The sequence below is a fragment of the Hyla sarda genome, chromosome 3, assembly GCF_029499605.1.
Source record: "Hyla sarda isolate aHylSar1 chromosome 3, aHylSar1.hap1, whole genome shotgun sequence".
Classification (NCBI taxonomy): Eukaryota; Metazoa; Chordata; class Amphibia; order Anura; family Hylidae; genus Hyla; species Hyla sarda.
In genome coordinates, this window is record NC_079191.1 from 320,975,605 (window position 1) to 320,998,183 (window position 22,579).

At 41.5% G+C, this 22,579-nt stretch overlaps 1 protein-coding gene across 2 annotated transcripts in view; it reads left to right on the forward strand.

Annotated features, from left to right (window-relative positions):
• Window positions 1–22,579, forward strand: part of FNDC1 (fibronectin type III domain containing 1) — a 182,719-nt gene that overhangs the window by 92,983 nt on the left and 67,157 nt on the right. For both annotated transcript variants that reach the window (XR_008891454.1, XM_056567188.1), the window contains exons 2-3: window positions 18,381–18,575; window positions 22,002–22,100. Coding sequence is in view for 1 of the 2 variants with exons in the window: in XM_056567188.1 (XP_056423163.1) it covers window positions 18,381–18,575; window positions 22,002–22,100 (294 nt within the window). In the remaining variant the exon portion in view is untranslated. The remainder of the gene's footprint in view (window positions 1–18,380; window positions 18,576–22,001; window positions 22,101–22,579) is intronic.

The window sequence follows — 22,579 nt, forward strand, 5'->3', positions numbered from 1 at the left end:
TCTGTCGCTCCAGATGCTCCCCCTACTTCGAGTCAGTAATTCCACCAGCAATCCATCAGCGAAGCCATGTCCAAGAGACAACAGTGCCCACACATCCAACGGACAGAAGCTGAATGTGTTACTGTCCAAGTTGCTGGTGCTGCAGTCCCTCCCTTTTTAAATGATGGACTCTGCACCTTTCAGAGAACTGAGCCAGGGTGGGAAGTCCCAAGCCGTAATTTCTTTGCGAAGAAGGCAGTATCAGCCCTGTACAGTTTTGTGGAACAGAAAGTGAGCCAGTCCTTGAGCCTGTTGGTGTGTACCAAAGTGCACCGCAGCGCCGACGGGTGGAGCTGTAACTACGGTCAGGGACAATACATGTCCTTTATGGCCCACTGGGTAAATGTGGTTCCTGCACAGCCACAACAGCAACAGTGACAGCCTGTGACAGTGTGCGACTCCACCTTCTCATCCTCCACTTGGTGAGTCACACAGGTGAGGAACTGCTAAAAGTCATTCATCAAGAAATCAAATCATGGCTTACTCCACGAAAACTGAAAATGGGAACCATGGTGACTGACAACGGGAAGAATATCTTGTCTGCGCTGCGACAAGGAAGCCTGAGACATGCACCCTGCATGGCATACGTGTTCAATCTGGTTGTCAAGCGGTTCCTGAAGTATTCCTCCATCTGCGAGACATCCTAACAATGGGAAGGAAACTGCATGCACTTCAGCCACTTGTACACCGCAAAGCGCACCCTCCTTGAGCTGCAGCGTCAGAACGGCATCCCCAACATAGTTTGATTTGCGATGTTTCCACACGTTGGAATTCCATCCTCCATATGTTGGATCGAGATTACGAACAGAGAAATGCCATCACCAATTTCTTGATGATCCAAACTCTCCTGTGTAACTTCAATGTCAACCAGTGGCAGCTCATACGTGACACCTGCTGTTTGCTCAGGCCCTTTGAGAAAGCCACATTATTAGTCAGTTGTCAGGATTACGGGATGACCAATGTCATTCCACTGCTTCATCTACTACAACACGTGTTGGAAACAATGGCTGGTCAGGGCACTGGAGACGGGGTGCCTACATCTCATGGCCACATGAGCCCTGTTGGGGCTGAACTGGAGGAGGAGGAGGGGCACAGTGGAGCACAGTTTAGGTTTCACAAGATGGGCGTTTTTTCTAGTCATCTGACAGGAGAGAAGGAGCAGGAGCATTTAGAGTAGCTAGAAGGTAATGAAGAAGGCGAGACCGAGGATCCAGACACACCGTGGCAGAATGCATTTAAGATGGAGGCAGGGAGTCATCCCGAGTTACTTGCACAAATGGCACGATGCATGCTCACTTGCTTGCGTAGTGACCGCCGAATTGTCACCATTCTAATGGTGGCAGAATGCAATGGAGATGGAGGCAGGGAGTCATCCCGAGTTACTTGCACAAATGGCACGATGCATGCTCACTTGTTTGCGTAGTGACCACCGAATTGTCACCATTCAAAATGGGGGCCTGGATTTCCACCCACCAAAGCCTGATGCATCAGAGTAGACAATGGTGCCACACCAACACTTCACAAATACAGTGGGGATCAAAAGTTTGGGCACCCCAGGTAAAAATTTGTGTTAATGTGCCAAGGAAAGAATTAAGCAGAGTTAATATCTTGTACTACCCCCTTTGGCAAGTATCACAGCTTGTAAATGCTTTTTGTAGCCAGCCAAGAGTCTTTCAATTCTTGTATCTTTGCTCATTCTTCCTTACAAAAGTCTTCCAGTTCTTTGAGATTTCTGGGTTGTCTGTCACACACTGCTCTTTTAAGGTCTATCCATAGATTTTCAATTATGTTGAGGTCAGGAGATTGTGAAGGCCACGGTAAAACCTTCAGTTTACGACTCTTGATGTAATCCCCCGTGGATTTAGAGGTGTGTTTAGGATCATTATCCATTTGTAGAAGCCATCCTCTCTTTAACTTCAGCTTTTTCACTGATGGCATCAAGTTAGCATCCAAAATTTGCTGAAATTTTATTGAATGCATTTTTCCTTCTACTCGTGAGATGTTCCCTGTGCCACTGGCTGCCATACAACCCCAAAGCATGATTGATCCACCCCCATGCTTAACAGTTGAACAGAGGTTCTATTCATTAAATTCTGTTCCTCTTCTCCTCCAAATGTACCTTTGCTCATTCTGGCCAAAAAGTTAAATTTTAACCTCATCGGTCCACAGAACTTGTTTCCAAAATGCATCAAGCTTTGCAAAGTTCAAACGCTGATTTTTGTGGTGAGGATGTAGAAGAGGTTTTCTTCTGATGACTCTTCCATGAAGATCATATTTGTACAAGTACCTCTTTATAGTTTAATAGTGTACCACAACTCCAGTGTCTGTCAGATGTTTCTGGAGGGATTGTGCAGTCAAACGTGGGTTTTGAATTGTTTTATCTAAAACCTTTGAGATTGACATCACTGGTCTTCCTAGATGATGATTGAGAACAATCCATGACACTGGCTGGTCTCAGCTTTGCAAAGGGGACAGTGTATACTATAAATTCTGCAGGGTGCCCAAACTTTGCAGACGCCATTTTTTTGTTTTCTGTTATTTTGAAAGTGTAAATGATGGAAATAAAATCTAACTTTTGTTGACATATTATAAGAATGTCTAATCTGTAATTTGATGCCTTTTGGAGATTTTTCCATCTTTCCTTGTCATCTTTATGCACATTAATACAAATTTTTGCCTGGGGTGCCCAAACTTTTGATCCCCACTGTAAGTGTGTGGAAGTGGTCTCAGCGGTCTTTGTCTCATTGCCCCATAGACATATAATGGAGCAGTAAGACTGATGAGAGCAGGCGAGTATAGCTCATCCCCTCTTGTTCTCCTAATCTGAGACCCTGACCGATAAAAACTTTTGATGTGACTATGTGACATGTCAAAACAGTTTTTTTTAAATGACAGGGACACTTTATTTATTTGTAGACCAAAATTTGTTTGTATATAAAAATTCATAGTGTATATTTGATGTACTATATATACTGTATTATATTTCACTCCCTTTAAAAAAGTAAGATGTATCTTCCTTATGCTAAACATTCTTAATAATTTGGGATTTCAAATATCTTCTATAATCACTAAATATTCTAAGTATATGATGGCGATCTTTTAGAAAACATTGGAAACATATTTAATTCTCATAAATCATTTAGCTTTTCACCTGAGCTACAGTGTAAAAAAAACTATGAATATCAGTGCTCGTAAATTCAAACCAGCCAACCATAGAGCTGGCTTTAACCAGAATGTAGCTGGGGTTTAGACTATGCTGGACATAGAGATGTGCTAAGGCTTGCCCTCAAATCCTCATGTGGTGGCGGGGTGTGAGGTGCAGGGCAGATGTTGTTACCCTAGGGACAGATGGCATTAACCCCTTATATTTGTGATGTCAGGGCATGGTTTAGCCTATAACCACCCAATGATATACCGCTGTATCCTGGGCTTGGCACAGGAGGCAATAAAGACTCCGACGCCAAGTTAGGGACAATGGTAGCTTTACTGAGGGTAGACAGTTGGTAAAGTCTATACAGTTCAGCCAGGGCCCAAGGAGGTGACCAGTGACTCAGAGACCTTAAGGGCTTGCTGGGACTTGTAGTAGGACTAGACAATTACGTGCAGGCCATGTTGCTTAAAATTTGACTGACTTGACTTGACTTGACTGATGACAGACAATGCGGCAGGTTTAGCTTACTTGCACTTGACTGTGGCTGCAGGACTTGACTTGAGGCCTCCAATACTCTGGACACACACCCTAGGCACGACTGACCTCAGCAAAGACTTGGTGTAAAAGAGAGAGAAGCTAGCTCCACCCAGGGCTTATATGGGGGAGACTAGCAGGGAGCCCATAGGTCACTCGTGGGGTCATCTGGTTACTGATACCTCCTTGGTAACAATCCCATGGTATATCACATGGTATAACACATTTTATACAGTACAACATATTTACAATGGGGAAACTAATGCAGGGGTCCTTGGGGACACTGAAGGATGCTGCCTGACAGGGCAGTAAAGGTACGCGATAACACTTCCCATACTGGGCCACCACACTCATATATTCTATTTGTGATGTTGGTAGCTTAGTGCATTAATATCATTCTCTTCTTCATGAGAATTGGTAGAATAAACATGAAGAAGCCTAACTATATCTTTATATTATTGTTTTTATTACAAATGTTTCAGGGATGAAAATGTTTCATATGTATTATAAATGTGGTATTTTCATTTCTTTTGAGGTAGCTAAGAAAACATAAATTTCTCTTATTGGCAGCAAATGCGCTCGGTAAATCCAACTTGTGGCTAGCTCTTAGAATGCTGAGTTGACAGTTATCATGAGGATTTTGGAACTGAAGCCTCTGTCTTATGACTTGAAGTTACAGATACAGAGTTAATGAATTTTCCTCACTTGATCCCACAAAAAAGGCATGATCATTGTTATTTCACTGGAGGAAACTCTACCCTAAAAGGTTCCTTATAGAGCTCCTGCAGCTCCGAATATTCTTGAAAGAGATTTCTTACTATATAATATATTTCGAAAAGAGCAGTTAACATTTTATCTGATCAAACTTTCTGGAGAGATAAGACATGGCTTGACCTAAGACAGAGAAGAGCATTGTAATGGATAGGTAACACGTTGATGACTTGTTAAAGGGGTACTCCCGTGGAAAACTTTTTTTTTTTTTTTAAATCAACTGGTGCCAGAAAGTTAAACAGATTTGTAAATCACTTCTATAAAAAAAATCTTAATCCTTCCAGTACTTTTTAGGGGCTGTATACTAAAGAGAAATCCAAAAAAGAAATGCATTTCCTCTGATGTCATGACCACAGTGCTCTCTGCTGACCTCTGCTGTTCATTTTAGGAACTGTCCAGAGCAGCAAATGTTTGCTATGGGGATTTTCTTCTGCTCTGGACAGTTTCTACAATGGACAGCAGAGGTCAGCAGAGAGCACTGTGGTCATGACATCAGAGGAAATGCATTTATTTTTTGGATTTCCCTTTAGTATACATAATCTGTTTAACTTTCTTGCACCAGTTGATTTAAAAAAAAAGTTTTCCACTGGAGTACCCCTTTAACCCCTTAAGGACTCAGGGTTTTTCCGTTTTTGCACTTTCGTTTTTTCCTCCTTACCTTTTAAAAATCATAACCCTTTCAATTTTCACCTAAAAATCCATATTATGGCTTATTTTTTGCGTCGCCAATTCTACTTTGCAGTGACATTAGTCATTTTACCCAAAAATGCACGGCGAAACGGAAAAAAAAATCATTGTGCGACAAAATCGAAGAAAAAACGCCATTTTGTTAATTTTGGGGGCTTCCGTTTCTACGCAGTGCATATTTCGTTAAAAATTACACCTTATCATTATTCTGTAGGTCCATACGGTTAAAATGATACCCTACTTATATAGGTTTGATTTTGTCGCACTTCTGGAAAAAATCATAACTACATGCAGGAAAATTTATACGTTTAAAAATGCCATCTTCTGACCCCTATGACTTTTTTATTTTTCCACGTACAGGGTGGTATGAGGACTCATTTTTTGCGCCGTGATCTGAAGTTTTTATTGGTATGATTTTTGTTTTGATCGGACTTTTTGATCACTTTTTATTCATTTTTTAATGGTATAAAAAGTGACCAAAATACGCTTTTTGGGATTTTGGAATTTTTTTGCGCGTATTAATGATATATTTTTATAGTTCGGACATTTACGCACGCGGCGATACCACATATGTTTATTTTTATTTTTTTTACACTGTTTTATTTTTTTTATGGGAAAAGGGGGGTGATTCAAACTTTTATTAGGGAAGGGGATAAATGACCTTTATTAACACTTTTTTTTTACATTTTTTTGCAGTGTTATAGGTCCCATACTGCACACACTGATCTTCTACACAGATCACAGGCGTGTATTAACACGCCTGTGATCAGTGTTATCGGCGCTTGACTGCTCCTGCCTGGATCTCAGGCACGGAGCAGTCATTTGCCGATCGGACACCGAGGAGGCAGGTAAGAGCCCTCCCGGTGTCCGGTCAGCTGTTCGGGACGCCGCGATTTCACCGCGGCGGTCCCGAACAGCCCGACTGAGCAGCCGGGCCACTTTCACTTTCGCCTTAGAAGCGGCGGTCAGCTTTGACCGCCGCTTCTAAAGGGTTAATACCGCACATCGCCGCGATCGGCGATGTGTGGTATTAGCCGCGTGTCCCGGCCGTTGATGAGCGCCGGGACCGACGCGATATGATGCGGGATCGCGGCGCGATCCCGCTTCATATCGCGGGAGACGGCGCAGGACGTAAATATACGTCCTGCGTCGTTAAGGGGTTAACCCCTTAAGGCCCCAGCCAATTTTCACTGTAGGACACGGCCATTTTTTGCACATCTGACCACTTTCACTTTAAGTATTAATAACTCTGGGATGCTTTTACCTTTCATTCTGATTCCGAGATTTTTTTTGTGACATATTCTACTTTATGTTAGTGTTAAAATTTTGTCGATACTTGCATCGTTTCTTGGTGAATAATTCCAAAATTTTATGAAAAAGTTGAAAATTTAGCATTTTTTTTTACTTTGAAGCTCTCTGCTTACAAGGAAAATGAATATTCCAAATAAATTATATATTGATTCACATATACAATATGTCTACTTTATGTTTGCATCATAAAGTTGACATGTTTTTACTTTTGGAAGACACCAGAGGGCTTCAAAATTCAGCAGCAATTTTCCAATTTTTCTCAAAATTTTCCAAATCGAAATTTTTCAGGGACCAGTTCTGTTTTGAAGTGGATTTGAAGGACCTTCTTATTAGGAATACCCCACAAATGACCCCATTATAAAAACTGCACCCCTCAAAGTATTTAAAATGACATTCAAAAGGTTTGTTAACCTTTTAGGTGTTTCACAGGAATAGCAGCAAATTGAAGGAGAAAATTCAAAATGTTCATTTTTTACACTCGCATGTTCTTGTAGACCCAGTTATTGAATTTTTACAAGGGGTAAAAGGAGAGAAATCGTCCTAAAATGTGTAACCCAATTTCTCTCGAGTAAGAAAATACCTCATATGTGAATGTCAAGTGTTCGGCGGGCGCAGTAGAGGGCTCAGAACGGAAGGAGTGACAGTGGGATTTTGGAGAGTGAGTTTTTCTGAAATGGTTTTTGGGGGGCATGTCACATTTAGGAAGCCCCTATGGTGCCAGAACAGCAAAAAATAAAAAAATTAAAAAAACACATGGCATACTATTTTGGAAACTACATCCCTCAAGGCACGTAACAAGGGGTCCAGTGAGCCTTAACACCCAACAGGTGTTTGACGACTTTTCGTTAAAGTTGGATGTGTAAATGATTACATTTTTTTTTCCACTAAAATGCTAGTTTTCCCTCAAAAACATTTTTTTTTGCAAGGGATAATAGGACAAAATGCCCCCCAAAATGTGTAACCCCATCTCTTATGAGTATGGAAATACCCCATGTTAGGACGTAAAATGCTTTGCGGGCGAACTACAATGCTCAGAAGAGTCACATTTGGCTTTTGAAAAGCAAATTTTGCTGAAATGGTTTTTTGGGGGCATGTCCCATTTAGGAAGCCCCTATGGTGCCAGGAAAGCAAAAAAAAAAACACATGGCATACTATTTTGGAAACTACACCCCTAAAGGAACATAACAAGGGGTCCAGTGAGCCTTAACACCCCACAGGTGTTTGACGACTTTTCCTTAAAGTTGGATGTGTAAATGATTTTTTTTTTTCACAAAAATGCTATTTTTACCTAAAATAATTTTTTTTTACAAGGGGTAATAGGACAAAATGTCCCCCAAAATTTGTAACCCCGTCTCTTCTGAGTATGGAAATACCCCATGTGTGAACGTCAAGTGCTCTGCTGGCGCACTACAATGCTCAGAAGAGAAGGAGCGCCATTGAGCTTTTGGAAAAAAAAATTGTTTGGAATGGAAGTCAGGGGCCATGTGCGTTTGCAAAACCCCCTCGTGGTGCCAGAACAGTGGACATTTTTCATTTTCACGGACTACTGTTCCAAAAATCTGTCAGACACCTGTGGGGCATAAATGCTCACTGTACCCCTTATTACATTACATGAGGGGTGTAGTTTCCAAAATGAGGTCACATGTGGGTATTTATTTTTTTGCGTTTATGTCAGAACCGCTGTAAAATCAGCCACCCCTGTGCAAATCACCAATTTAGGCCTCAAATGTACATGGTGCGCTCTCACTCCTGAGCCTTGTTGTGCGCCCGCCGAGCATTTTACACTCACATATGGGGTATTTCCGTATTCAGGAGAAATTGTGTTACAAATTTTGGGGGTCTTTTTTTCCTTTTATTGCTTGTGAAAATAAAAAGTATGGGGCAACACCAGCATGTTAGTATACATTTTTTTTATTTTTTTACACTAACAAGCTGGTGTAGCCCCCAACTTTTCCTTTTCATAAGGGGTAAAAGGAGAAAAAACAAAACAAAAAAACACACAGTTATTAGTTGGATCTCTTTTTCTGCTAGTAGACTTAAAAATAAAGCCTAATCATGTTAATGCACAAACTGTTCCTCTCTGCAATTAAAGAGTACCTGTCATCAACAAAAACTTTTAATATGTTGTTCATAATCATTAATGAACACATATTGTAATATATCGTCATTAAAAAATATTAATATTTATACCAGTTTTTTTATTTTATACTTTTGGCCACTAGGGGTCTCTCTTCTATGCCTGGTCTGCAGGCAGCTTCCTATGCTTTTCATAGTAAGTGTACAGCTTTTAGGACTAATGCTGAAAGGGCTCTGGTCCTTCCACAGGAAGTTCAGTACTCTCAGCTCACGACTCGCTCCCAGCCTGGAGCAGCACTGTGAGCCACAAGCCTGCACATGCCTCTCATATAACAGAGGCCAGTCACCTCCCCCTCCCGCTGCTCTGTGTTCTCCCTGCCCCTCACCACACGTTATCTTATACATTGTATTATCTCACTGCACTCCCTGCTCTGTCCCCCCCCCCCCTGACATTCATCTTAATTACTGCCTCTGTAATTGCTCCCACCACCCCTGGTTCTCAGCATTGACTTTTTAGTGCAGAGAGACACAGGAGAGAGAGAGAGAGACAGAGGCTGTTGGCTGTCTGGGCATGCTGGGAGTTGTAGTTTTGCAACAGCTGGAGGTACCCTGGTTGGGAAACACTGCTGCAGAGGGAGAGCAGCATACAGGAAGACTGGCAGAAGCAGAGTCCCGGCCAGGCTTCATGTGACATCATGCCTGCCGGGACCCACCTCCTTCCACCCCTCAGAAAGACAGTGCTCCTGAGCTAATGAAGAGGGATAAAAAAATGGTATTTCCACAGCGTTTTAAACCTCAATAAACACAGGGATAGGCATAGTTAGAGTAAGGGACAGATGGGGAGGGGGATCAGGGAAAGTTTAGTTGATGACAGGTACTCTTTAAGGAGTTATGATAGACCTCTTTCGGAGACCAATTTAGATGTGTCTCTCCCTCCTCTGTAGACTAGTTTTTATTTTATGGCTTAGGCCAATATTACACAGAGTGATTGCTATGTTTAATTGGGCTGCCGATCTGGCCCAAGCCAGAAAATAAAAACTAGTCTGCAGAGGAGGGAGAGACACATCTAAATTGGTCTCCGAAAGAGGTCTATTGTAACTCCTTAATTGCAGAGAGGAACAGTTTGTGCATTAACATGTTTAGGCTTTATTTTTAAATCTACTAGCAGAAAAAGAGATCCAACTAATAACTGCGTGTTTTTTTAAAGGCAAAAAAATGCGCAAATGCACTTTTCTTGCGCAAATATACAACACCTCGGAGGACACGTACCAAAGTGTTCTAAAGCATCTGAGAATAATATTAACTATTTTGGGACAGTTAGGACTACTACTCCCATCAGGGACAGACTCTGCCCATGATGGTAGTTGTAGTCCAGGGGCTGAGGTGCAGATCACACCGTCTTTTACAGTTAATAAATGCCCTCCCTCAGTGCTGCGGTACTACAACTACTCTCATCATGGGACAGACTCGGTCCCATGATGGGAGTAGTAGTCCAGGGGCTGAGGGGAAGATCTCACTGGGTCATTCTCCAGAGACCCGCTACGATCCGCATTTATTAACTGTAAAAGCCGGCGGAACATGCGGCTACACTGCGCTGGCCGCCGGCTCCTGTATTCATCTCTCATAATTCCTAATCCCCGCCACCAAGAGACAGGAGCTCTGATTGGTGAATAGCTATTCACCAATCAGAGCTCCCGTCTTCCGGGCGGAGATTATGAAATGTGATACAGTATACAGGAGCTGGCGGGCAGCACAGTGTAGCTGCATGTCCTGCCGGCTTTTACAGTTAAATGCAGATCGCACGGGGTCTCTGGAGAATGACCTGGTGTGATCTGCCACTCAGCTCCTGGACTATAACTCCCATCATGGACGAAGTCTGTCCATGATGGGAGTAGCAGTCCTAAAAGTCCCACAGCCGGGGGATGTACAAGTGCCATCCCTCAGCGCTGTGTTACTACAACTACTCCCATCATGGGACAGACTCTGTCCCATGATGGGAGTAGAAGTCCATGGGCAGACGGACGGATCGAGCTACACAGTCCAGGCCTGACTCTGTTCTCATTATGCGTTTTGCATAATGGGAACAGAGCCTTTCTGTCAGTGTGTTCCCAAACATGGAGACTCTAGCTGTTGATAAACTACAGCCCCCATGATGGGAGTCGTAGTTTAGCAACAATTGGAGGCTCCCTGTTTATGAACACGCTTCAATATGTACTAATCCATATTTTTTGTTTTTCTTTTCTTCTCATTTCAGATACCTGAATGCAGAGGACTACATCAGATTTGGTGGACTGCGACGAGGACCAGCGTTTTTTTTATTTCAATAAAATGGTTAACGAGGGCTGTGGGGGAGTGTCTTTTTAAATACATTTTTTTTTCAATGTGTTGTGTTTTTTAGAATTGAATTTTCAGGCTTAGTAGTGGAAGCCGTCTTATAGATGAAATCCATTACTGTGCCAGGGCTTAGCATTAGCCCCAAAATCAGCTAACGCTAATCTCTAATTATTACCCCGGTACCCACCACCACAGGGGGGCCGTCAAAAATGGCATTCCTGGGCCAAGGCGGTAACAGGCTGACGTTATTTAGCCTGGGGAGGGCCAGTAACAATGGTCCTCGCCCACCCTGGTAATGTCAGGCTGTTGCTGCTTGGTTGCTATCTGGCTGATACTGAAAATAGGGGGAACCCTATGCGTTTTTTTTTTAAATTATTTTAAATAAGTTTAAAAAAAACGTGTGGTTCCCCCATTTTTTCATTATCAGACAGATACCAACCAAGCAGCAACAGCCTAATGTTACCAGGGTGGGCGAAGACCATTGTTATTGGCCCTCCCAGCCTTAATAATGCCAGCCTGTTACCGCCTAGGCCCAGCAGTGCCATTTTTGATGCTCCAGGCCTGTTGGCATCGGCTCTTCCTGGCACCCCTGTGGCGATGGGTACCAGGGAGCAATGATTGGGGGTTAGCGCTAGCTGACTTTGGGGCTAACGCTAAGCCCTGGCTTAGTACTGGATTCTGTCTACAAGACAGCTTCCACTACTAAGCCTGAAAATTCCATTATAAAAAACACAACACATTGAAAAAAATGTTTTATTAAAAAAAACACTCCCCCACAGCCCTCGTTAACCCTTCCAGTGACATTTAAAAAAAATGCTGTTCATCATCGCAATCCGCCGAATCTGATGAAGTTCTCCACATTCACGTATATAAAATGAGAAGAAAACAAAAACAATAAAACTACAACCATTTTTGTGATTTCTACACTCATCAAAAAGCTGGTGTGAAATTTTCGATGTAAAACTGGACTCTCACCCCTTCGAAAATATCATGTAAAGCAGACAATATACGTGGACACGCCCACTTGTACAAAACTGATGTGAACAGTGTAAAATGCAGCACAAATCTCTTTGAAAATGTGGTCGATACTTTTCGCGCCAAAAATTATATTTTTTTTGGTGCAAAATTCTTTGAGAATCTCTCTCTCTGTGTACTTTATAAAGATTTATGATTTTTCTAATGTGCAGAGTTTTGTTCGGCACAAACTGCTGCTCTAGCACTTCTAGCTTTGTGAGCAGTGTACAGCGGGAAAAAGCCACAGCTCTGTGAAGTACAGCTCTGTGAAGTGTGAGGTAAAGAAGGAGTGCACGGTAGAGCGAGGGGGAGGCGTTTCTATATTTGCAGAACTTTAGTAAATCTTGAGCAAGAGTGTAAATTAGACAAGCAGTTTAAAGGGGTAGATCTGTGTCTACAATAGAAATCTAATGATAAATCTCCCCCAATGTGTGTGTGTCTATGTGTGTGTATGTTCCATCATCATGTCCAAATGGCTAAAGATATTAACATGAAACTTGGCAGGATATGAGGTTGAGATAGGAGGACGGGATAGGAGGTCGGGATATGAGGACGGGATATGAAGCCGAGATAGGAGGTCGGGATATGAGGACGGGATAGGAGGAGGGGATATAAGGCCGAGATATGACGACAGTATAGGAGGTCAGGATATGAGGTCGAGATATGATGACGGGATATGAGGACGGGATATGAGGTCGGGATATGAGGACGGGATATGAGGTCGGGATATGAGGACGGGATATGAGGACGGGATATGAAGCCGAGATAGGAGGTCGGGATATGAGGACGGGATAGGAGGAGGGGATATAAGGCTGAGATATGACGACGGTATAGGAGGTCAGGATATGAGGTCGAGATATGATGACGGGATATGAGGACGGGATATGAGGTCGGGATATGAGGACGGGATATGAGGTCGGGATATGAGGACGGGATATGAGGTTGAGATATGAGGGCGGGATATGGGGTTGGGATATGACAACAATATATGAGGACGGGATATGAAGTCAAAAGCTTCCTCCTTTGTTGATTTTCCTCCCCAACAAGGATTAGGAAGGAAAAACTGGGCAACGCCAGGTACTCAGCTAGTTTAACAAATAAAGCAAATTCAAACTCTTAATCGACCTTAATTCCTTTACCATAAAAACCATACTGATGAGACGTTTATCCCTACTAGAAAAGAACAGATGTCTATGGTATCTCTTAAAATTCTGCTTATTGTCACCTCCAGCTGTCAGAACTAATCTGAAATTAACTTTTTTTTTTTAAACATTTATACTAAACTAACAAGCCTTCTCACATTCTAAAAAATAAAGGTGCTAAAAATGATGCCAACAGGAAGTAGACAAGTAGTAAATGTTAATTATAAACTAATTGAGCATTTGTCTTTCTGAACAATGCTAATTTTCCAAAATTTTCCAAAAATTTGGTGTTTTTCCACAAAAAAATGAATATGTTGACCAATATCATATTAACTATTGTCATGAATGAACAATCTCATAATCACGTATTTATTACCATTTTAACAAATCCTTATATTTGCCTGTGACTGTTTTCAGCCCTTACACACTGGTCCAGATTTATCTGTCTGAAACAAAAATGGTCTGTTTTTCCACATAACAACCAATCACAGCAAAGCTTTCCCTGAATTTTCATTTCCACTGTCTCTATCAATGTTTACTTCATTTATAATTTTTGCTTCATTTACTTTAGTTGTGCACTTCAGTAAGCAATTGCTATGGCTAAAGTACGCACACACACACACACATATATATATATACAGGGTGGGCCATTTATATGGATACCCCTTAATAAAATGGGAATGGTTGGTGATATTAACTGACTGTTTGTGGCACATTAGTATATGTGGGGGGGGGGGGGGACTTTTCAAGATGGGTGGTGACCATGGTGGCCATTTTGAAGTCGGCCATTTTGAAACCAACTTTTGTTTTTTCAATAGGAAGAGGGTCAGGTGACACATCAAACATATTGGGAATTTCACAAGAAAAACACTGGTGTGCTTGGTTTTAACATACCTTTATTCTTTCATGAGTTATTTACAAGTTTCTGGCCACTTATAAAATGTGTTCAATGTGCTGCCCATTGTGTTGGATTGTCAATGCAACCCTCTTCTCCCACTCTTCACACACTGATAGCAACCCCCTCATGAGAAATGCTAGCACAGGCTTCCAGTATCTATAGTTTCAGGTGCTTCACATCTCATATCTTCACAGCATAGACAATTGCCTTCAGATGACCCCAAAGATAAAAGACTAAGGGGGTCAGATCGGGAGACCTTGGGGGCCATTCAACTGGCCCATGATGACCAATCCACTTTCCAGGAAACTGTTCATCTAGGAATGCTCGGACCTGACACCTGACAAGATGGTGCACCACCACATTATGGGTGTCAGGTCCGAGCATTCCTAGATGAACAGTTTCCTGGAAAGTGGATTGGTCATCGTGGGCCAGTTGGATGGCCCCCAAGGTCTCCCGATCTGACCCCCTTAGACTTTTATCTTTGGGGTCATCTGAAGGCAATTGTCTATGCTGTGAAGATACAAGATGTGCAGCACCTGAAACTACGGATACTGGAAGCCTGCACTAGCATTTCTCCTGCGGTATTGCTATCAGTGTGTGAAGAGTGGGAGAAGAGGGTTGCATTGACAATCCAACACAATGGGCAGCACATTGAACACATTTTATAAGTAGTCAGAAACTTAGAAATAACTCATGAAAGAATAAAGTAACGTTAAAACCAAGCACACCAGTGTTTTTCTTGTGAAATTCATAATAAGTTTGATGTGTCACATGACCCTCTTCTTATTGGAAAAACAAAAGTTGGATTCAAAATGGCCGACTTCAAAATGGCCGCCATGGTCACTACCCATCTTGAAAGTTTCCCCCCTCACATATACTAATATGCCACAAACAGGAAGTTAATATCACCAACCATTCCCCTTTTTTTAAGGTGTATCCATATAAATGGCCCACTATATATATATATATATATATATATATATATATATACACACTATGTAATACACATACTATTTATCATGCTTGCTATTTGTATTATAAGTTGTGGTCAGGGTGTGAGGAGGGCAGATGTTACTACCCTAGGGGCAGATGGCATTGACCCCTTGTGTTCGTGATGCCAGGGCATGGTTTCTACACCACCTGAGGTATGGCCACTGGTTCCTGGGCTAGGCGCGGGGCAAATAATCACTCTGGTGCAAAGTTATGGAACAACGGCAGCTTTACTGAGGCAGACAGATGGAAGAGTCTTTACAGCTCAGTTAGGCCCAAGGAGATGACCAGTGACTTGCGGGCTCTCTGGGACTTGTAGTGGATTTGAACTGCATACTGCAGACCCACGCTGACTTTAGCAGATTTGACTGACTTGACTAGGACTGACATGACTTCTCCCCTGTGACTGCTTATCAGGCTTTGACGTTCACCTGAAGGGGCACTTGGTTGGTGGAAGCGTGACTCCGTGGTTAGGCTTTGGGTCTCTTCAGGACACCAGCAACTCTCAGGTCTTGACTGTACTGCCCCTTAGCTAAACAAGAACTCACTAAGCTAGCTCCTCCCTTGGTTTATAAGGGAGCAATTTGGAGGGATCCTATAGGTAACCACACAAGTCACCTGGTCACTGACACCTTCTCTGGTTACACGTCTTAACAACAGGACTTAAAGGCAAATACATCTAAAGCAAATACATTAACTATTTGTATATACAATAAGATAACTAGAGTCCTGAGGAGTGTGGGGCCAGGGGACTAGGACTGAGCCCACCTGAAAAGGACCATAGGTTGTACAGAAGGGACACTTCTGTACTGGGCCACCTCATTATTTTTTCATGTATTCTTTTTAACTGTTTTAACACTATACTATAAGTATGCCTACTGGGTTGTCTTCTGTCATTTCTCAGTTTGGCACCATTTTATACATTTAAACAGTTACTTGTTGCAGTATTGCATGCAGTGTTGACTTTCCATAGGAGACCTTGTGCTTTAAGACATTTATTTTAATAAACTTTAATAAAACTCCTCTATTGCCTGGAAGTCTGCACCTCAAAGGTGTTCCGTTGTTATGGCTTGCATTCCCATTCTATTTATATTCATATGGACTGACATTCCAGGAATTCTGCACCAGTGGTATTCCTTCACTAAATGCTCTGTAATGATGTAGTACCTATTTAAAAAGAACATACAAAGATATAATTCTGCTGGAATGGAATTATTCACTTATTGTAGCACTAATTGAACTTTTATATTTTGACATGCCATTTAGTGTTAAAGGGGTATTCCAGTCATAAAAACTTTCCCCCTATCCACGGGGGATAAATGATTGTGGGGGACTGACCTCTCAGACCCCCTCAAATCATGAAAATGGGGCCTGAATCTCCCTACTGGAGTCAGCACTACATAAAGCCATTCAATTAATTCTCTATGGAGCCGCAGAGGTAGTTGTACTTGGCTATCTCTGGTTGCTCCATAGAGAGTAATTAATGCCCCTGCCAACCCACCGCTCCATTTAGTGGGGAGAGAAGGGTCGCTTATCTTTTAATTTTAGGGGGTCCCAGTAGTCTGACGCCACTCAATCAGACTATTATCCCTTGTGGCAAGGGGATATATTTTCATCTCTTGATGTTGCTGTTATAGCATGTGTTTCCATTTTACCAGACCAATGGCATCTGCATTAGCTAATGATACTTATTCCCAAACAGTTTGGGGATTTTAAAGGTGTTTTTTGTGCAATTGTGAGATGAATATTGATGTTATTTTTGTATAGCAGTAGTTTCCCAAAACATTGTTGAGTTCTCTGCTTAACGATGTAATTGACAATTGCAGTGTCTGGAGAGGCTCTTTTGTATGTATATTTCCCTCTTTGAGGAGTTGTCATTACACTCTTTGCAGTATGACATCTTCTGGGAAAAATCCCCATTGGTCCAATGCTTCTCCAACTTCGGTGAATATATGGAAAAGTTGGATGTAAAGGATTCAATGTGTATATGGAAGACTCATTTCAGATATTTGAGCTTGCACATTATTGCTAGTAAGGGTTGTTTGAACAGTTATGAAGTACAGGGACATTTACTTTTTTTTACCTGGTTGAACATTATACAGTACGCTTCCCCTAGTGATCGATGCACGCAAACATTAAGTTAACTGTCAACACAGGGGATGTGGATTTCTATATTAGAAAAACAGAGCTCAGGTTGCTATACAAATATATATATATATATATATATATATATATATATATACATACGCATAGAATATTGGACCTATTTATATTAACAAAATGGTATTCAAGGGTGACTATTCACTTTATGTTCAGTTGAGGATGAGGACTCGTGGAAAGTACTGTAACTACTCCAATAACAATCTTTAGATATTGTGGTCAATAATGATTGCTGTATCTAAGTGGTTTGACAGAGGTAGGAAGCTTCCATGGCAGCCAGAGGCCTAACTACAGCTTCCAGGCCTGCTATGACTGGCTATTAGGCCATGCCAGTGGCATGTATGCTATATCTTGTGTTTATTCCACTGATTACCACAGCAATATAGAAGAGATCAGCAGATCTCATTGGGGGAGATTTATCAAAATCTGTGCAGAGGAAGAGTGGTGCAGTTGCCCGTAGCAACCAATCAGATTGCTTCTTTCATTTTCCACAGGCCTCTAAAGAGGCCTGTGGAAAATGAAAGATGCAATCTGATTGGTTGCTATGGGCAACTGCACCACTCTTCCTCTGCACAGGTTTTGATAAATCTCCCCCATTTTGAAGTCTCTTAGTGGGAATAAAAAGTGAAATAAAGTTATTCATCTATGATATGGCTACATCCTCACGACTTATAATAAAATGAACACCACAATGACAATGTTCTTAAAGCACTCAACATATATTTAAAGTGTACCTGCATTTGAATAAAACTGTTGACATGTCACAGAGACAGGTTGAAAGTTTTGATTGGTCGAAGTCCCAGTCCTGTGACCACCACCGATCAGGAGAACAAGCGGGGATATGTACCCGGAAGTGTGCTTTATTTCCCAGTTTTTAACAAACTTTTTCTCTTTGCTCCATTATAACTCTATGAGGCAAAAAGACAAAAATTGCTAAGAGCTGGAGAGTATTCCTACTCATTCTCCTGATTAGTGGGGCTCTCAGCACTTAGATCCCGACCTAGAAAAACTTCATGTCAGAACTTTTTTAAGGTGACAGAGCCCCTTTAAGGGGAAACAGGACCAGTCCTGAAGAAGTTAAAGATACCACTCAGAAACCACCCAGTATGATAGTATGATAATTACGCAATGCAAGAGTACATCAAATGGCAACAAATAATATACAACAGACCTATATTTTCTGCTGTTTAGTTCTGCTATATTATTAAAACTGATTTACATTTAATACTTTTTTACCCAATTTTTATGTCTGCTATATCTTGTGTTTTTTAAGAAAGGAAGTTCCCAAGCAGAACATTTCGATTACGAGCTCGCAACCCTGATGACAGATTACCCCTTCCTCAAACAGCAGGGATGAGAACTGTACGAAGATTTCGGGGCCAATCTTCCAATCTAGGTGAAAATGCAAGAAGGGTTAACTATACTCCAGTAAGACCAGTTGTCCAGAATGAAGACAACAAGCAACGAGGTAGGTGACAGTTGAGATGCACTGCCAAAACTAATAATACATATATAATGTGAAAAGCAAGGGAATGTTTACATAGCCTATCACTAGGCAAGTTACAGAGTACCGTACATCAACATTGGTTAAGCATAACTGGATTCTAAGACCCTGGCAAAACTGCATAACAAAATTTTATCCTATGAAATGCCACACTCTTATACTTTTTCTTATTCTATTTAAATACTATTGACAAATTTTTTTTTAATGGTACAGACGGGGCTTTGTGGTCCACAAACAGAGCTACTGCAATTTCATTTCTTCTTTAAAGGGGTACTCCGCCCCAGACATCTTTTCTCCTATCCAAAGGATAGAGGATAAGATGTTTGATTGCTGGGAACCCCCAAGATCTTGGCTGCGGCACCCCAGACATCCGGTGCATGAAGCAAACTTTGCTCCGTGCCGGATGACTGGCGATGCAGGGCAGAGGCTAATGACTTCACGGTCATACCCAGCTCGTGATGTCATGGCTATGCCCCCTCAATGCAAGTCTATGGGAGGGGGCGTGACGGCCGTGAAGTCACGAGCAGGGAGCGGCCGTGAAATCACAAGCCTCCGGCGTAGCACCAGACGCTCTAAACCTGACGCTGCAGCCGGGAGCTCGCTCTGCATTCCCTCTTGTGACTGCCGTTAGTGCATCTGCATCGTGAAGTACAGGGTAAAACATTAATTTATAAAGTGAAATACATTGCCCCATACTTTTTTTTTTTTTTAACAAAATTGACATGAAACTCCAATAGTATATGAAGCATGTTCATGTGTTTATTGTAGCCATTTTTGTGGCATTTTGTGTATTGCATTTTTTTAGTATTTTTTCATAGGCTGCTTCTTTGGTCCTCAAAAAGCAAAACTGCAAGTGTTTTACGGCAATTCACCTCTTCTTTGTAATGCAGTTTTTCCCTGCTTAATTGTAAATGTGAAACATCTTGTTTTTAACATGATTCACTGGTGAAAACTATGTAGCCAGTAAGGTCACCATAAAACCACAGAGGAAATCAAGTGCACGCTACTGCCGATTGGCTAAGCAGCACACCTTCACGTGCACATGTGTACAAAGCCAAAGGCTTTATTGATCTTAATATTAGTATCCATATTGATTAATATTTCTGAAAGGGCACAGGAGGGGTGCATCTAAGGCATACGAGTGTTCTAGCTGCAATTGGGGCAGCAATGGCTGCCCCAATGTGTGTCCATGGATGAGGCCATACATTTGTAAATTTAATAGTATGAGAAAAGTTAAGCTTTATACAGTAGCGTACAATTTGCTAAGGACAGCTTACTAAACACTATCACTGCAAATCCAAAGACCCTTACATAAAATAAACTTTTTAATAGTTTTGAATCATAAAGCCCAACAATGACATAATTTCAAGTCTGCAGTACTATAACTAACGGATCAATGCTAGATCATAAATGTAATGGGGTTTTGACTCTCAATGTAGAGGATCATTTACATTGATGTCTGCTTCTAAACTTATTTTCTATATACTGTAGCTGGGCATTGTAATCAAACCTTCTATAGCTAGAGCTATCTTTTACCTAGATGTCAATATCAGTGACACATGCTATTTATTACCTTATAATGTCCCTTGATAAACCCAACGTTGAATTAGGGGGAAAAAGCCAGAGAAGTTGTCATTGAGATGTGCCCTTTGGGGTACTTCATGGTAATTAGGGGAAGCATGTGGAAATGTTTGGTTTTATTTATTAATTCTATATGGTCTATAAAGCACGTTTACACAAGCCCAAGCGTGTGGTGACCGGAGGCCCAGTAGGTATTACTGGGATAATTTGGATCACAGTCCTTAGTTATTTTAATTGTCACAGTGGCTCAAGTGCTTACACTAGGTCTCCCACACTCTGTCCAGGCACAGTGATAGTGGGATTGCACTAACGATTGTTGTCCTTATGTTCCCCTGCAATACATAGGCCAGATACTGGGACAAATTTGAACAACTTACATTTTCAGTAGGTTCTTTTTTTCCCAAGGGAGGCAAAGTTCTTGAACATGAATAACAGATTTCTGGCTTGAACAGGGTAACCCACAGTGTTGGTGTTCCTCGAGTACCTCAACCTTGTCTTTACTAAAGTCCCTGATGTCAGTAGGGGAAACTGGAATAACATATCCACTTATTTCTCTGATGCTGTTCTAATGCTTTCCTCTAGCTCACTCTCAGATTAGAACTAGGTAAAGGGGTACTCGAGCGGAAAAATATTGTTTCCATATCAACTGGTGTCAGAAAGTTATACAGATTTGTAAATTACTCCTATTTAAAGTATGTATCAGCTGCTGTATGCTACAGAGAAAGTTGTGTAGTACTTTCCAGTCTGACCACAGAGCTCTCTGCTGACACCTCTGTCCATGTCAGGAATTGTCCAGAGCAGGAGAGATTTGCTTCTACTCTGGACAGTTCCTGAAACAAACAGAGGTGTCAGCAGAGAGCACTATGGTCAGGCAGAAAGGAAATTCAAAAAGCAAAGAACTTCCTCTGTAATATACAGCAGCTGATAAGTACTGGAAGGATTACAATTTCTAAATAGAAGTAATTTACAAATCAGTTTAACTTTCTGGAACCAGTTGATATGAAAACATTTATTTTCCACCGGAGTAACCCTTTAAGCAGAAATTCTTAGCAGGAACATACGTCAACACAAAGCTGGCTCAGCGTTTTAAGCAGGAACTGTAGTTATCCCAGGCTGTCCCCAGCTATTCTCTACAATTCCTCATTTTCTTCTCTGTGGAGAAGCTGAATTTCCCACCTCTCAGCAGAGAGGATGCCTCAATCCATACTCTCCCTAGAGAAGCTAATCCAGAACTCCCCAGACTTCCCCCTCCTCTCAGTAGAAAGGCTAGCTCCTCCTTACCTCCGAAAGGTTCTTAGCAGTATGTATGTGTATGTTAACAATCTGATGCTCACAGCCAGACCTGGTACAATACAGTACAACATGTAAAACAATGTAAAGCATGATAAAACATTATAAATAGTGTAAACAAGTATAAAACAGCATACATTTCTAAGCACACATTAAACCAATCACTTACTGGACAACCAACCAGGGGTCCCACAGGAATTCCAGTAATAGACTGCATGAGTAAATTTCTTTATACCCAATTGTATTTATGGTTTAGCATTAGTCTTTTGGCTATACATCTGCAGAATATTAAATAAGAGGTTAGTTATAGTATCATTCTGCAGCAACCAGAAGCACGTCATACCACTGCCTCTGAATAGAAGGCTTTAATGAAATAAATAACAATGAGATGAAGGTTAGCAAATACATGTATCTATGATTAAAGTGAAATATTTTACCATTTAGTTACATGGCCGATGCTCCTCTTTGTACTTTCTGCTGTACTTACGCAGTTGACTTTCTTTAATTCCTTCCTTGCAGCCTCTGAGTCTGTACATGTGGTCTCCCTTCAGTCAATGAATCCCCAAGGGAAAAGCCAACCGGTATATCGGGCAGCTGTTACAAAGCTTAAAATTCCAGGTATGAATTTTGCTTGCTTTGATAATGGGCCAGACAGTGGCACTTGGGCTGCAGAATTAAACACAGAACTTGCTGAGCTGGACGACACAAGGATAAATGAAGAGCAGATCAGATAGACATGTGATAAAAAGATGCCTGACGCTTATTTTATGGAATTTGGTGCAAATACATTAGCAGAGTTTACGCAATTCTTCTTATACATAGATATTCATTAATATCACCAGCCTTAACTGAAATTGAATATATACTGTATAATTTATCAATAATACATTAAATAGAAAAAAATTATAATCATAAGACAATGCTTACATTGGCCCAGATTTACTAAAACTGTCTAACCTCTAGACATCTTATTTCCTATTCAAAGGATGGGGGATAAGCTGTCTGATTGTGAGGGTCCTGGCGCTGGGGACCCCCGTGATCTCGGCTGCAGCACCCCACTGTCATTACTGCACAGAGCAAACTAGCACTGTTCGTAA